General features: G+C 49.0%; 1 protein-coding gene across 1 annotated transcript in view; it reads right to left on the reverse strand.

The window, feature by feature from the left end:
* Window positions 1–16,725, reverse strand: part of Ctif (cap binding complex dependent translation initiation factor) — a 261,280-nt gene that overhangs the window by 121,962 nt on the left and 122,593 nt on the right. The window contains exon 7 of the mRNA XM_059246296.1: window positions 6,419–6,495. Coding sequence (XP_059102279.1) covers window positions 6,419–6,495 — 77 coding nt within the window. The remainder of the gene's footprint in view (window positions 1–6,418; window positions 6,496–16,725) is intronic.

The raw sequence follows: 16,725 nt of genomic DNA on the forward strand, positions 1-16,725 counted from the left end.
CAAACCCCAGGTTATCCTTTGACCTCCACATAGGTGCTGTGGCATGCATGCACCAGTGTCTGTGTCCACCTACACACACACACACACACACACACACACACACACACACACACACTTTTTGTGTGTGTGTGTTTCCATGAAGGTGGTTCCTAGAAAGATCACACTTGAATTATTATGCTCCGTAAAGAAGATCTACCTTCATCATTGTGGATGGGCAGCATTCAACCTACCAAGGGCTGGCACAAGCAGAGCACAGAAGGGCAAAGGTGAGCTGAACTGGCCTGCTGATTTCTTGAGACATTCATGGTCTCCTGACCTCAGACATCAGGGCACTTGGTTCTTGCCTTTTGGACTTGAGACTGAATTACACCATCGGCTTCCTGCAGCAATGCTCATAGCCTATGGCAGACTGAGTGATGTCCTGGCCTCCATCATCTCAGGAGCCAATTCCGATAGAATATGGACAAAGATTGTAGCTATGTGTATACAGTTCTTAATTTCAAAAATTAAAGAATATAGATGTCACTTTTTCCGGAGGAGACTTGCAAATATAGATGGTTTAAAAGAAAATAGGTGATTATTAATTGCTAGCACAGTTTCATCGACCAAATCTGCATCCTTTTTTGAATGGGTCACTCTCCTGGTACATTCAGGGGACAGAATAGACATCAAGATCCAAAGAGGTTTTCAAGGGACCCTTCCCGTCATACCATCCTTAAACTTGTTCTAATCACAAAAACAAAACAAAATAAACCCCAAGACAACTCAAGAAACAAACAAACAAACAAATAACAACAACCACAATTTTTTTCTTTTTCTTTTTCAAAGATGAGTATGGTAGTACATGTCTGTAATTCTGGTACTAAAATAACTGGGGCAGGGGCATTACAGTTCAGAGTCTGTACAATGAGACCCTGTCTCAAAATTTAAAAAAAAAATTGACACATAACTCATTTGTTACAAAATTCAACCCTCTAAAGCATAGAATCAGTGTTTTTTTTTTAAAGTATATTTGTAAGTATACTATACCAATGGCCAGAGTCCAGATGTCCTATTTGTTTTTATCAGTGATAGACAGTGTTTACAAGGAGCTTGCAAAATCAAAGCTGCTGGCTGATACTTGGGATCTGAGCATGAGCAGGCAGAGGACGCAAGGAAGAGATTATTAGATCCTTAACTGGTTCTGCAGTTTGAGGACACCAAGCCACAGTCACTGTCAGCTGTAGGACAGAGACCATGGTAACCCTTCAGTGTTCAGCATGTAGCCCAACTCTGCACCCTAGGGGGATGGCTTGCTCTCCAGCTTCTCGTGCCGTGGAGCCATCTGACCATAGCCAGGATGACCAAGGTATTCTTTATTTCTTCCTGTCCATCTGCTTTGCACATGGAGTACATTAACCATTCCGGGACCTCACTTAATGAAGCAAATTAATTTGAAGAAGGGCTCTCCTGACTCCTGGCAGCATAGGTGGACATTACGCAAAAGACCATTGCTGCCTCCGTTAGTGTCTGTACTATAATTGCTGAGAGGCCAGTCTTTGGAGTTTGTAGGGGTCTTCTGAGACGCTCGACAACCTAGGCAGGGGATCTTCAGAGCAAGCAGACACTGGCTTCTCCCTCCTAGTCATTGTAAGTGGGGCTATTTGCCTCTGCTTTTAGGGAGCTATGTTGGTGGCTTCTAGGGATCCCTGGCCCATCACCTGTCTAGCTGTGGCTTTTCTTCTCCCTCACACTCCCATCTTCCTTTCAAATTCTTCTGGAGTTTCACTAGTGGTTTAATCATTACTCCAAAAAACGGGAGCATTCTAGGCTCTCTCCCCTCCGCTAACACCCCCATGATGCCTCCTTCTCTGAACCACAACTCAGATGCTACAGAGACATATACAACATTCTGGTTAATTCTGCAGCCAGAATGCCACTGTGATGGCTCCACCTCAGGTCTTTAACCACAAGGGCCTTGCTCCAGTTCACAGAACATGCCATGGAGAATAAGTCTAGTTAAGGGGGTATGGTGGTTTGAATGAGCATGGGCCCCATAGACTCGTATATTGGAATACTTGGTCCCCGGGTAGTGCAGCTGTTTGGGAAGGATTAGGAAGTGTGGTCCTGTGAGAAGAGGTGTGTCACGGGAAGCAGGCTTTGAAGTTTCCAAAGCCCATACAATTTCTAAGTCGCTTACTCTATGCCTTGTGCTTGCGGATCCAGATATAAGCTCTCAGCTATTGCTCTACCAACATGCAGGCCTCCTTGCCACTGTGTTTCTGCCATGATGGTAAGGACTCACCCTCGGAAACTATAGGCCCCTAGGAAACTCTAAGTTGCCTTGGTCATGGTGTTTTGCCACGGCAATAGAAAAGTACCTAAGACAGGGTGCTCAACAAGGCTTCACTGTGGAGAGCTCAATGTACCGCCTACATTCCTTTCTGAAACAGCTCTCACCCTCTGGCTGTGCCTACGGAAATGGCCCTGGTCCTGCTGAGCAGGACCCCTTCTGATGATCAAGGAACGTGACACATAAAGTTCTACATAGTTACTCTGCCCTAGGTCAACTCTCAGAAGGTCCGCAAACTTCAGAACTCCCTGTACGGTCAGAACATACCACGAAGTCTGCCCTGGAGTTCAGCTTCTCTCTGCCTGAGCCTGCTGCCTCTCCACCCCTTCCTAACATTACGACTTCCTAAGTTCACCCTCACCCTGGAGTCTGTGTCCCAGGCTGTAGATACAACGACGACATGCAGGGTTTGTTCAATGCAGTGATATGCTCATCTCTTAAGACAGAGCAAGGGGGAGGGGAGCGAGGGTGGGAGTGAGCGGAGGGTGCAGAACTCTCCCGCTCCCACCGGGAGGAGGGAATACACCAAGTAACAGAGGCTATGAGCCGGGACTTCAGTCTCACTGAATTTCTTCTTCTTGGATGTTGGAGTTGAGTAGAAAGCTTTAGGGGGAGGCAGACAAACCCCTAGGAGCCCCTTCTCAACTGTCCATTTCCAACCTAGTAGAGATGGAGCATGCAAGCCCACGTTACTCCCGGGAAATGCATGGAATATTCATTAATTCCATTACTATCCCCAAATGCATAATTTTGTCTGAAATCTGTCATATTTTATTACTTCTCCCCAATAAGCAAGTGCTTATCAGTTGTCCAAATTTTGAGAAAATTCTTAAGGGGAAAGCTTCAAGCTTTCCCTGTGGTTAATCCTCTTTCAAAACAGGGGAAAGACAGCCACAGTTTAGCTTTCATCAGAGCTCCTGAAAGCAGCCTGTGGGGCGGGGGAGCTGAGTCTCAGGCTGCTTCTGCAGAGGGGCTCTGCCTACCTACTGTCCTGGGCTTGGCGATGTCATGCCTATAAGGTTAGACTTCCAAGGCGGTAATGAGAAGAATATCTACTCCACACAGAAATGCTTTCTGTGCCCCTTAAAGTCCCTCTGACCTGAAGAGCACACTGCTGCTAAGACACTCAAGTGCTTACAAGAACGAGCTTGTGCAAACCTCTCAAATAGAGAACCAAGCTTAGGAAAGAAAACACAGTTTTCAAGAAATGAAGTACCTTGGGAGCCAGAGAGATGGCTCAGTAGCTAAGAGCACATATTGGTCTTGCAGAGGACTGGAGTTCAGTTCCCAGTACCCACACTGGGAGGCTCACAACTGTCTGTAACTCCAACTCCAGGAGGACCTGATGCCTCTGGCCTCTACGGGCACCAGCACACATGTGTACATACTCATCCACAGATACACATTCAGACATATCATTCAAAATAATCTTAAAAAAAAAATGAAGCAACTCCCCGCATGCAGCCCCTATTTCCAAGGCATATGTCTATACTGCTACATGATTCCATTTGGAGGCACGCCTGTTGCCTCCAAATTGAACCAAGGGAGAGGAAAGTGGCAAGGCATACAGAGACACCTGGAGAGCGAGGCAGGACTAGGGCATATGGCAGACTTCTGCACAGATGAGGATGCTGGGTTCCAGTTTTGAGAAGGCCTGTTCTGGCTGGGAGGTACCACTCGATGCTAGGCACAGCACTGTGTCACGAGTCTGCAGCTATCAGACCCCAATTCCAGTCATTTTTGTAGAGAGACAGAAGGCCAAAGACTCCTGCAGGCATTCCAAGGTGAGTCACAGGGACACCAGGAGGATGTAGCTGGCCACTTCCCTTCTCATGACAAATGGCAAGATCTGTGGTATTCCATGGATGCTGGCTGTGTTCCTTGGTTACCATAGCTGATTCTGGTCATTCCTCTAACTGGCACTTTCTCGGTTTGCACTTTAAATGCCAGCAAGACTAGCCTGCAGTACAGAAGGGTCAAGCATCTAGGTCTGGTGCCCAACAAGGCCACTATGGAGGGTCATCTGCTAGGAGAACTGGGTTTGACTTGGTAATGTTTCATAGCCTATCTGTGACTGCCAGAATCACCATAGTTCCCAAGAAAGATTCAGGAGTTCCCTGCTTTTAGATAATAAATTCTTTCAGCTGCTCTCTCCTGGAAATCTCTACCATGTGGGGACTATAACAGGACACTCCCCCAAGTGAGAAATGGTTCCTTGTCTAGCACATACTTCAGCTGTGTGCATCTGCTACCTTGAACCACAGTCTGACTCTGGTGGTCAAGATGCTCCGTCTCATAAACACAGTCAGCTGCCACTTGTCCTTCCACGTAAGGCCTTCGTGGTTTCACCACGTGGATGTGCTTCCCTCTACCCTGGCCCCAGTCCTCCAGCCCTCCTCACAGGACATACTTTTTGGTCCTTTGATCATCTTTATTGCCTCTCTTTGGATGCTGGCCCAGCCCACATCCTTTGTGAGGTGCATTGACCTATCCAGAGCATTCACTATCATGAGCATGGAGAAGTGGATGTCCAACTTCCTGGTCCTCCCATGCCATGTGCTCTCCCTTCTGACATTCCTGGGTCATGTTGTTTCCAGAGGCCTGCTCCATCTAGGAGACTCCTGTGGAGCATGGTGACCTGGCCCAAAGAGTGACATGTGGCTGACCTGGATGCCAATGCCTTGGCCCAGAGAAACCTCCTCATTTGTAAGCTTGGAGAGTCTTGGCAACTTTGGGGTCCACACTGGGGAGGAAGGACAAAAAGTCTTCTGTTCTCTGACTGCTTGCTGGCCCTTGTAAGCATTGTTTCTCCTTTGAGGAGCTCCCCACTTCTTTCCTCCACCCAGAATCCAGAACCCAATGACTGTCATGTGTAATGCCACAGAGCAGAAAGGTGGCCCAGGCTGGGAATCAACTGTACCCTTGTCAGGGCAGGGGCAGGGCTTAGTTCAGCTCTTTTGGCTCAGTTTTCTCTTCTGATGTCTGTTGATTCCCAGACCTTAGCCAAGACAACCTGCTTCCCAGTCAGCTGAACACTCATTTCGCCTGTGAATCATTTCAGAAATTGAAAATCCACTACTGGATGACTGGCATTCTGGGCATCCATCTTCTGCCCACCTACTACTCCTGGCTCAGGACTTCCATGCAGAGTAGGGGTCAGAGGTCGAGTTTGGCCAGAGCCCAACACCTCCAGCTGTAGCCACGCAGCACCGAGGGCAGGTGCTCCTAGTTTTCTGAGTGCAGGGTATCAGCTGGCTGTCTCTTAAAGAACATTCTCTGTTCATTAAAGGCAAAAACCACACGCCATCACCGTTGTCTAAGAATAAATTCCCTATAGGGAAACACCTCATTTTAATTCCTCAAGCATAAGCCCTTTTGTTCTCTCTTTTAAAAGATTTCCATCCAGAAATATTTTTTGCACATGCAAGCAAAAAATAAAAATCCCACTCCCCTCTTAGCACAAATGGCTGCACGCAGTACGATTCTGCACCTGGAAACTTTCATTTAAACTTTGTCACAAAGACCTTTCCATGTAAGAATGCCTTGTAGACCACACACACACATGCATTTCTTGGAGGCTAGATCTTGATTGCCTGCTCCAATGCATGCCACCTCATCATGCTTTTCCTGTCCCCTGGTTACTACTACTCAGGACTGTGAAGGTCACTGCAAAGTATGGTTCATACCCAGGACAATTCCCAGTGGTGGAGAGCCAGAAAAAGGAATGGCTTTGAATTTGTGAGCTTGGGGAGCCTCCTGGAGGCCATGTCTCTAAACATGCAGCCCATGGGCTCTGTTTTGGTTAGTGGAAAGAGCGTTTCTGCAAATCCTGGGCAATGCTCCCTCCCAGGAAGGAGTGGAGACGGTGGCCCTCTGCTGGTCTTCTGAAGGGACCCAGTCCCTGGGTCTACTACAGAAACACAGTTTTTGATGCTACATAATCAAGCCCATTGTACTGCCAACATCACCTCGAAGGTGCCCATCTCCCTAACAGGTGGAAACTCCATCTCACAGCATAGGCCAGAGCTAACCTGCCCAGCAGCCGGCACAGGGAACAGTGACGGCATTCACAACGGTCTTTCCTACCTTCGGTCATTTCTCCTCCTCCGAAACAGCTTCTTGGTGTGTGCGATCTCCACTTCATGGGGCATTGGGTGGTAGCCCTGTGACACGGAGAGAGAGAAGACATGAATCATTTTGGTCCAAGACCCCATTTACCCTGACAATACCCAATGACGGACATGAGAGGCTGGATTCTGGCCACCAAATCAGACCAGAAAATGGAAAATCATCAGAATGAATGAAAATCTCCCACCAAGGGTGGATGCTAAGATTCCAGACTCAAAGAACAGGGGGACCAGAAGGAGCCCTCAGAAGTCATCATGTCCAAGCTCTCAAATACGGAGGTTGTTCAGGCCATGGTCTTGCAGAGAAGGACGGTAGAGTCAAGGCCACCAATGCCTCCCCCTCCTTCTCCTTGGTTAGGAGCTGGTTCCATGAAAATAGACCAGAGGGCCTTTCCTGTGGAGTCCCAAGCCAGAGAGCTGAGGGTTCCCTGTCACCGGTAAGGGTCAGGAACATAGCCAATGGCTGTAGGAAGGGGACAGGTTCTTTTTCCAGTCTCCAGTCAGAAATGTCACCACCTTCTGCTGTCGGCCATCAAGAGAACTGGAGATGACTGTGCCCAGCTCAGCCTTGAGCACAAGCTGACTCCTGATCCTAGGCCCAAATCCCCCATGCAATTTTACCCTTCCTTTACCTTGGAAGTATTTATGGAAAACATGCAAAGAACTAATTGTCTTCTAGACTTCAAAGGAGGGCCTGGGGGAAATTCTAAGGGTGGCTTTTACGCACTGTCCTTATGACAGTTCCTTATAGACTGACGTCAAGGTTGGGGAGAGACCTGCTTATATGCAACAGCAGTCCTACCAAATGCTAGGCCCAGGCAGAATTATTTGCAGAAGCTAGTCTGCACACCTGACAGGCAAATGTGTCCATTTAAGGACATGTCCAGAAGCACTGTCATTCCATCCTGGGCAGCTGGAATGGAGTAGCCAAGATCTAGGATTGGAAATCCAAGGAGAAGAGTCCCCGTCGGGAGCCTGGGATACCTGAGATTCCTACAGGTTCTCATATTGCGTAGGCATAAACAAGATGAGGGAGGAGCCACAGACCCAGGTGTCCTGGAGAGTGGTAAGAGGGGGTCCATTGGGCTCCAAGCTCCACTTGGCAGTCAGGGAGAGCAAGGCCCAGAGAGGTCAAACAGTGAGAGAGTCTGCAGATCCCTTCACTAGGACTCTCCAGAGAGGGCCTCCCTTAGTCAGCCTTCACAGGGCAAGGTGGAGGACATTGGTGGCCCTGGCTGTTCTCAGACTGGCCAGTTGGTTGGAGCTTCCCAGAGGTGACGGGAGGACACTCCGAGGGTCAGGCGGACATGGGATCTTGGAGTTATGGTTATTTGGCCCAGACTTCTATTAAGTCCGGGGAGCAAAAGCCATTTAAAACTATTTTAATGATGGCCCTTCCCTCCCACTCCCGGTCTTTCTAGCCTCCAACAATCTAGCCAAAAATGTGTGAATGGATTCCAGGCTCCAGGCGGCCACAATGGGCCGCTGGGACCTTCAGGATGTGCTTTGTTTAATGGGTTTTTCAAAGGATATTATTTGTTTTCTTTAATATAAAACACAAATAAGGAAAAACACCAAGTCTTCCCCTCTCACTTCCCCTCTCCCACCCTGACCAGGTTCTGGCCAGTCCTTCCCCTTCTTCTTCTTCCCTCCCTCCCTTCCTGCCTCACTCTAGGCCTCTCCAGGTCACCATTGGAACACACTGGGCGTGCCCCCAATAGACAATGGCCAGGAAGCTGAGACTCCCTCCCAAGCTGGTGCTGAGCTGGCAGCAGCCCAGGCTCTCAGCTCAGGGCTGACAGATGGAGCTGCCCGCAGTGGTATAACATGAGCAAGGAGGTGCCAACCTCTTCAGTCCTGCCGCAGAGTTCTGGGACCTAACGCATACCCAGGCCTCTCCCCACCCAGGCAGCAGCTGTGGGGAGTTGTCCTTTTGCTCATACCCGGGACTAGAGGGGACCATGTATCGTCAAGGAAAAGTCTCCCTCAGTCACTTCATCCCAAGGAATAGCTCATCTGAACTGTGGCCATTGAGATAGGGCTGGGAGAGTGGTATGTCCTAGAAGGGGCACCCAAGGACGGAAGTAATGAGTGAAGGGTCTGGAGCGGGTGTTGGTTATTATTTTGGCAGTTTGGTCAGTACAGAGGGGGTTCTGGCTTCAGACCAGAGATGCGTCTGCTTTTCAGAAAAGATCCCTTCCCCTGGAGGAGACTGAGTTTCGCCAGGCTCTCAGAGCATCCTTGAGAACACCCGTGGGCTTGGTGCTAACAGTTTGCTCAGCAAATCTGTTTGCTCCTCTCCAAGCAAGAGAACCAGCCTTGAGCTCTCTCAGGTGACTCTTCATGGACATGGCCAGATGGCTGGAGGTGTGCCTCTGAGGTGTCACCCTGGACACAGACTACCACCAGGTTCTGCCTACTCTTCCTCAACTCCTTTCCGGGAGACCATTTTCCCTTTGCCTTTGAGACCTGGCTACATTCCCCAATATCTAACCCCTGACCTTGTGGACCTTGACCTGTGTGAGCCTTGGAGACAAGCCGCCCACAGAAATCAAGCTTCTTTAGGGAAGGAGGGAGGGCGGGCAGGTAAAGAATCCTTGTACACACAGTGCCGGCAGAGCACACGTGAGACATGCACATGCATCTTCACAAACACACAGATCCCTGTGCTGAAGGCAGTGCAAGGGTAAGACGCTCCCTAAGTGATAGTGCATTGTTTGTGTGGTTGCAAAAACACGTTCTATAAAACCAGTCCGTTCTGGGGTAGGCTTGGGGTGGGGGGATCACACACCTAGTGTACTGGTTAGTTTTTATTGTCAACTCGGCACAACCTATTCACCTGGAAAAAGGTGACCTCAATGAAAGAATCGCCCCCATGAAAATGACTCATAGCCATGTCTGTGAGAAACCGTCTTGACTGATGATTGGTGTGGGAGGGCCCGGGCCGCTGTGGGCAGCACAATCTCTTGGCAGGTGGGATTAGGCAGTATAAGAAAGGCAGCAGAGAGCAAGTCAGTAAGCAGTGTTCCTCCATGGTCTCTGCTTCAGTTCCTGTCCTGACTTCCCTCAGAGAGGGACTATGATGTAGAAGTCTAAGCTGAAAGGCTTTACTCTCCAAGTTGCTTTTGGTCATGGTGTTTATCACAGCAACAGGAATCAAACTACAACACCTAGGATGGTGGGTGTCTCTGGGGGTCAAGGACAGGCCCAGCACTTCAGCCTCAGAGAGTGAACGGGCCTAGGCCGGAGTGCCAGGGCCATGGCCTGGACTGATGGCTATGAAGAAACCTATCACGCATCTGTGGGTGACAACTCAGGGGGCAGAGCAGACACTCTGGGTGAAAAGCAGGTATCCTGGGAACTCTGCGAGCAGCTGCCACTGTGATGAGAGTCAAACCTCCAGAGCCACAGGTACTAAAACAAAACAAAACAAAACAACCCAACTAACCAACAATCATCAACCGACCAACAACAAACAGGCAAAATGCATATTCTTACGAAGTACACATTCAAATCAAAGGAGAAAGCCTCAAACAAACAAGTATGTATGGTGAATGACAGTGTTTGCTGTGGAGCAAAACCAGGAAGAGGTTTGAGAGGAGAGAGGAGCAAGGGCTGCAAGGGGGCCATCAAGGGAGACTATTAACACCCATCCATCTGTCCACCCACCCACCCGCTCACCCATCTACCCACCCATCTATCCATCCATCCATCCACCCATCCATCTATCCAACCATCCACCCACTCACCCATCTACCCACCCATCTATCCACCCACCCACCCACTCACCCATCTACCCACCCATCTATCCATCCACCCATCCACCCACCCATCCATCCATCATCCATCCATCCATCCATCCATCCATCCATCCATCCATCCATCCACCCACCCACCCATCTATCCATCCACCCATCCACCCACCCATCCATCCATCCATCCATCCATCCATCCACCCACCTATCTATCCATCCACCCACCCACCCATTCACCCATCTATCCATCCACCCACCCATCTATCCATCCATCTATCCACCCATCTATTCACCCACCCATCCACCCACCCACCCATCCATCCATCCATCCATCCACCCATCCACCCACCCACCCATCTACCCATCTATCCATCCATCTATCCACCCACCCATCTATCCATCCACTCATCCACCAATCCATCTATCCACCCACCCATCCACCCACCCTCCACTCAGCCTTCCATTCTTAGTTCTTCATTCAACAAACACTGAAGGTCTGCTGTGTGTCAGTGCATCAGGTGGAGAAGACCAGGATAAATACAACAAAGTGCTGGTCCTAGATGTACTGAGGGAACACAGATAAGGAAGCTGATGCACGCCACATGCTGAACAATCCAGAGGAAGGATGCCACCAAGGAGTGAACCTGAGCTTGAGGCTATCTGCATAGTCTTCATGTCCCACATTGTGCAGAACCATGTCCCTCAAAAAGTTTATTGGCATCTTCATCCCAAGTACTCATGGATGTGACCTTATTTGGAAATAGGGTCTTTGCAGATACAGTCAGGGTTAGGGTGAGGCCATATGGGATTAGGTTGGGTCCTTAACCCACAACTAGTATCCTTAAAACAGTGGTTCTCAACCTTCCCAATGCTGCGAGTCTTTAATACAGTTCCTCATGTTGTGGTGACCCCCAACTGTAAAATTATTTTCGTTACTACTTCGTAACTGTAATGTTGCTACTGTTATGAATTATAATGTAAACACCTGTGTTTTTCAATGGTCTTAAGTGAACCCTATGAAAGGGTTGTTTGACTCCAAAGGGGTCGAGACCCACAGCTTGAGAACCACTGCCTTAAAAGAAAAGCCTTGGATACAGAGACACATTAGACAGAGGGAGGAGGTCACGGGAAGATGGCGGCAGTGTCTATACTGAAGCAGCTATAAGCCATGGAAGGCCAGGAACTCTAGAGCCCAAAGAGCTGGGAGGAGGCAAGAAAGGGTTCTCTCCTAGAGCCCAGACACCTTGATGGTTCTGTGAGACCACACTTTTCAGCTTTGGTCACTTGTCCTGACAGATCTAGAAAATTCACACCCACGCCCCCTTAACCTCCCATGTCTATCCCACACTGCAGTCCCCAACACTTATCCTCAGCCTGTCTGATTGCTTTCCCACATCTGCTCCCCCAACATCATCAGCCAGCTCTTCCTGGGTGACCCTGAGTCCATCTGGTATCCCCCACACATGGAGTCCAGCAGGGGCTGCTTCACTGGGGGACGTCAGGCTTGTGCTCAAGCCGTCGGTCTATGGTAGCCTTCCAGCCCCAAATCAGCCGCTCAGGTCTCCACTCTCACACTGCTGCTGTCAATGGGGGGGGGGGGGGAGGCGATGTCCAAATCTCTAGGGGAATATGTAAGAGCACCTGCTCTGCCCTGCTCTCCAGCACAGCTGGAGGGATGGGGAGCAGGCTGGGAGGAGGAGGAGGAGGAGGAGGAAGAGGAGGAGGAGGAGGAGGAGGAGTTCTGGGCTCAGCAGACCACAGGCTGGGCAACTGAGATGGGATCCCTTCAATCCTGACCCCGTCTGCATAGGACACATTGCAATTCCAATTTTCTTAGCAAGCACCATCAGATGTGAGTCACAAGAAGACAGTGGAAAATTGTCTGTCGAGATGACTGTGAGGCCATAGCATGGGATGCAGCCTGGCATGCGGTGGATGATACTGAAGTATCTCTTAGGAAGAAAAGGCAAGAGGGAAATGGGGAACAGGAGCTGGTGGAAGCTGCCCCACTAAACAAGGGCTCTTGCAGGTGATGCTGGGCCTCAGCTAGGGCCACACACCCCTGTCCTCTACCTTGCCAATCCCAAGGCAAGGCCGGTGGGGCTCAGTGTACCCCAGGCTCTAGTCAGTTAGCTGTGAGTCAATTATCACTCCATCCTTCCCTGGCTTCATCCTCTTCTTCATCAAGCTCATCATCCCTTTTAACCTACAGAGGTGTGTGTGTGTGTGTGTGTGTGTGTGTGTGTGTGTGTGTGTATGTGTGTGTGTGTGTGTATACATGCACAGTTGCTGCTGTGTCCAATTCCTTCCTGTCTGCCCCAAGGAGGTTCAGAACTGCTTCACAGAGCTCAAGTCCACAGCCTGAAGCTTCATGGATCTCAGTGTGCACTTAACCTCCAAGAAAGATTTATTTTCTAAGCATCCCCATGATCTTTTAAAATTAATTAACTAATTAATTAATTTTCAGTAGTGGGATTGAACCCAGGACAAGCGCTCTACCACTGGGGTCCATTCTAAATCCTTATTTTGAGATAGGGTCTCAATAAGTTATACAGGTTGGTCTTGAACTTGTTATGTAGCCCAGGCTGGCCTAAAACTTGAATTCCTCCTGCCTCAGCCCCCTTCATAGCTGGGGTTACAGGCCTACAGTACAATGCCTGGCTCCTGGATCTTTGAGTTCTGGGTGTTGCTCATGGATGTGGATAGGTGGAATCATCCCACCACAACTCCCTCAAGGTCCATTATCATTTTCTCTCTCCCCATACCAGCTTGTGAAGAAGAAAGCATTACACGTGTACAAGGAAGTCTTGTTCCCGGTGTGTTAATTTCCTCCCAGACAACACAGGACCTGGTTCTAAACAAATGCCGCTATTAAGAAGCAGAGTGGCCGTGAAATGCTGGGGCTAAAAACAAAGACTGGATATCGAAGCCCAGACAGGGAAGGATGGAGGTCCTGAGCCAGAAGGTATCTAAGCCTGACTCCTGACTAGGTAAGCCCTTTTCTGATACATCTGTCTGCCTCTGTTGTATCCAGTGATTAGGAAACCATAGTTCCTCTACTTGTTGATGACTTTACATATTGACCCTACTATATCCTGTTCCTCTCAGGAACGCTGATAACATGGAAACTAACAGCTTCCTTCTCTTCAGCACACTCCAGGTGACCTGCTGGAGAAGGCTTATGAGTGACCCTGGCACAGAAGAGCCAGCCAGACTTTAGCTCTCCCATGCCTTCTCTGTAAACCCGGGAGCATGAGTCTTGGGAGCCAGAGCACATCCTGGGGCTTGGGGAGGTACCTACCAGTTCCAGTCTTCTCAGATCTGCTCCATCCCCAGCTCTAGCCAGAGATGTTGCACGAGTTAGCACTCCAAAGGCACCTCAGCATCTGGGGACTCAAAGGGCCAGAAAGATCTCAGCACTGCTCCTCTGAGAACAGTCTACAGCTGAGGCTTCCTCCTGCTGGGAGTTCTGTTTTTCCATAGCTTCTAAGAAGTTACCCTACCAAGGTCTGCCTCCACGTGGGCAGGATGTGTGGGTCACGTCCAAACAGAAATAAATAGGTAATGTTTCTAAAATTCCTGGAATCTCTAGACTGTAGAGCTATTTAGAGAAACTGATCTGCTTCAGAGAGAAAGATGGAGGAGAAAGCCTGCTTGCGGTGTTTAAACTGGCATTTTCTCCTCATAATTGATTATTTTTTTTAATCAGTGGAAACCCTTTAAAACAACAATAGCTTAGCTGGGGTTTCAATATAAAAACACAGATAAAAGCAGAGGGGGATGGGACCTAGAGGCTGCCCAGAGCTCTGTGTGGCCGTTCCTGCCATCTCAATCCTCCATGGACCCTCAAGCACGACACTGCTCCACCCTCCATAGATACACACTGCATGGCAGCTCCACATAGCAACAGGCAGCTCTTTTCTAGAAGATTCTTGTAACTAAGGGCAGGTTTTGGTGGAGCCTGGGATCGTCCTGAAATTGCATGTGACTATTTTGCCCCTGGCAGTATCTAGGTAAGAACCCACAGCATCACTGATACCAAGGCAGTGTGGGCCTAGTTCTAGAGCTGGGTCCCTGAATGTGCAAGACACCCTTAAATGCTGATATCATCTAGATTTTAAATGTCCCCTCTAGGCCCCTATCTTGAAGGTTTGGGTCATGGCTCGGTACAACTGCGAGGTGGTAGAACCTTTTAAGAGGTGGGGGGCTAGTGGGGAGGGCATAGGTCATTGAGGGCAAGGCTCTGAAGGGGATGGTGGGACCCCTATACCTTATTTCCTCCATAACACTTGTTACGAGGCAAATGGCCATTGAGCATGGGTATGGATTCAATGGACACACTACACTGAACTCCTTCACAGGTCTGTTATCTTTCTCCCTCCCCATATCAGCTCTTTACGAAGGAGGAAAACACTTTACACGAGAGAAAGTCTTGCTGTTGTGACATGTTGCCTCACCACAGAACTGAAAACAGTGAGTACAGTCCAATTGACTGAAACAAGAAAAACCATGAGCCCAAACAACCCTTTTCCTTTCGTACGCTGATTATTTTCGAGTATCCATTACAGTAACAGAAAGTTGACTCATAGAGCTCTCCTGAGCCAACACCCCCTCCCCCATTTTGCCATCAAGTGTCATTTCTTAAGGATCCAGTTAGTAGAATCCAAGAAACTGCACACACTTTGTAGGTGACCGGGGTTTTGGCAATGCTAAGCCTGGCTATCACTGAGCAGCAATCTCACACAGCTCCTTTCTCTTTGTTGTATAGAATAAGGATGGAAGTCTTTACCTCTCCTCTTCGCTATGGCTATGAAGTCAAGAGCTGAAACTTTCTTTTTATCTTTGAAATATTTTGAGTTGGTTTTCTGTCACCTGCAACCAAAAAAGTTCTAATTCAGCACAACTCAACTCTATTTTGTTTGTTTGTTTGTTTGTTTTTCGAGACAGGGTTTCTCTGTGTAGCTTTGCACCTCTCCTGGAACTCACTTGGTAGCCCAGGCTGGCCTTGAACTCACAGAGATCCGCCTGGCTCTGCCTCCCAAGTGCTAGGATTAAAGGCGTGCGCCACCACCGCCCGGCAATAGTGACTGATCTTACTGTGTCCATGTAATCCTGCAAAACATATGAGCAACTCCTTCCTTTCAGTCCCCACCGGGGGCAGCTATGGCAGCAGAATTCATTGGGTAAATGCAGATACAAAGGCCATTTACTTATTAATTTCTAAATAAAGCCCAAACTAGGCAGAGACATCACTGCCAAGGACAGGAGCCAAGAACTAACTGGTTAATGGTAGGTTGGTTCTGTTATATGGCATGGAATGTAAGAGAAACAGCTAGAAAGTATGACTGACCGAAGCTACTTGCAACTGAGGTGTGTGGAGAAGGTGTCTGTGTGTAAAGGGACATTGGAAGAATGCCTATGATTCTGTGTCAAAGACCAAATCAGACTAAGAAGCCTCAGGCCTTGTTCAGGGGATGAGTCCAAGACTGAGAGCTCCGTGTCTTCCAGAATGAAGCCCATTTGGGTTCAGGGTGGCTCTCAGACATGGTAAGGGACCTAGGACAAGTAGATGCCCTCTACCTTCAGGACAAACTGCATTCATAGGGGTCTTGGAAAAATGCCTTGATTGAAAAGGTCAGGGATGACACAGCAAGGCAGAAAAACCCAGGAACTGTAGGGCTACAGCAGCCATGGGGACTGTAGACTACAGCAGTCATGGGAACTGTAGACTACAGCAGTCATGGGGACTGTAGACTACAGCAGTCATGGGGACTGTAGACTACAGCAGTCATGGGAACTGTAGGACTACAGGCAGCCACAGTTCTGTTCTGCAGCCTCAGAACTGTCTCTGGGTGGAGCTGATGCACAGGTGGCCAGCGGTCTGGTCCCTCACTGAATGGTGTGTCTGTGGCAGACAGAAAACCTTCAGGAGAGCACAAGATCCACAGATTCTGGCTGCCAAAGGGAAATGTCAGTCTCTGAGAGGCAGGTGCATTCGTGAATAATGGGATGACCCCAAGGGAGGTTCAGAACCCACCTTAGGAACAGAAATAGTGCCAGCTACGGAAGTGGGATAACAAGTCTTTAATAGATGCTTGGGATGTCTTCCATGCCCTGCGAGGTGACGGCATGCTGGAGATACAGGAGACCCTACCTTTCTCAGAGAGATCCACAGGCTCCAGGAGGCCGGACATCATGGTTTTACAACCACAGATGGGGGCGAATCACAACAGAGGTCATGGTGCTCTTGGCTTGGCTCCTTCTGAACATAGCCTGGTGTGCAGCTTATCACACAAACTAGTAGTCTCCAGGGTTTCTGAGGCAAAGGGCACCCACAAGTGGAAGCCCCTGCCTGAACTCTGTATCCACCAGCCATGCTGAGTACAAGGTGTATCCCATTATGGAAGGTTCTAAGGCTCCACGTGAAGGAACTTGATGATGGCCATCTTGTTCCTGCCCTGGTAAGTCAAAGCTCCTGTGATCAGAGGCCAAAGGAGGAAGGTCTGAATAC

This window comes from Peromyscus eremicus, chromosome 19 (genome assembly GCF_949786415.1).
Source record: "Peromyscus eremicus chromosome 19, PerEre_H2_v1, whole genome shotgun sequence".
Classification (NCBI taxonomy): Eukaryota; Metazoa; Chordata; class Mammalia; order Rodentia; family Cricetidae; genus Peromyscus; species Peromyscus eremicus.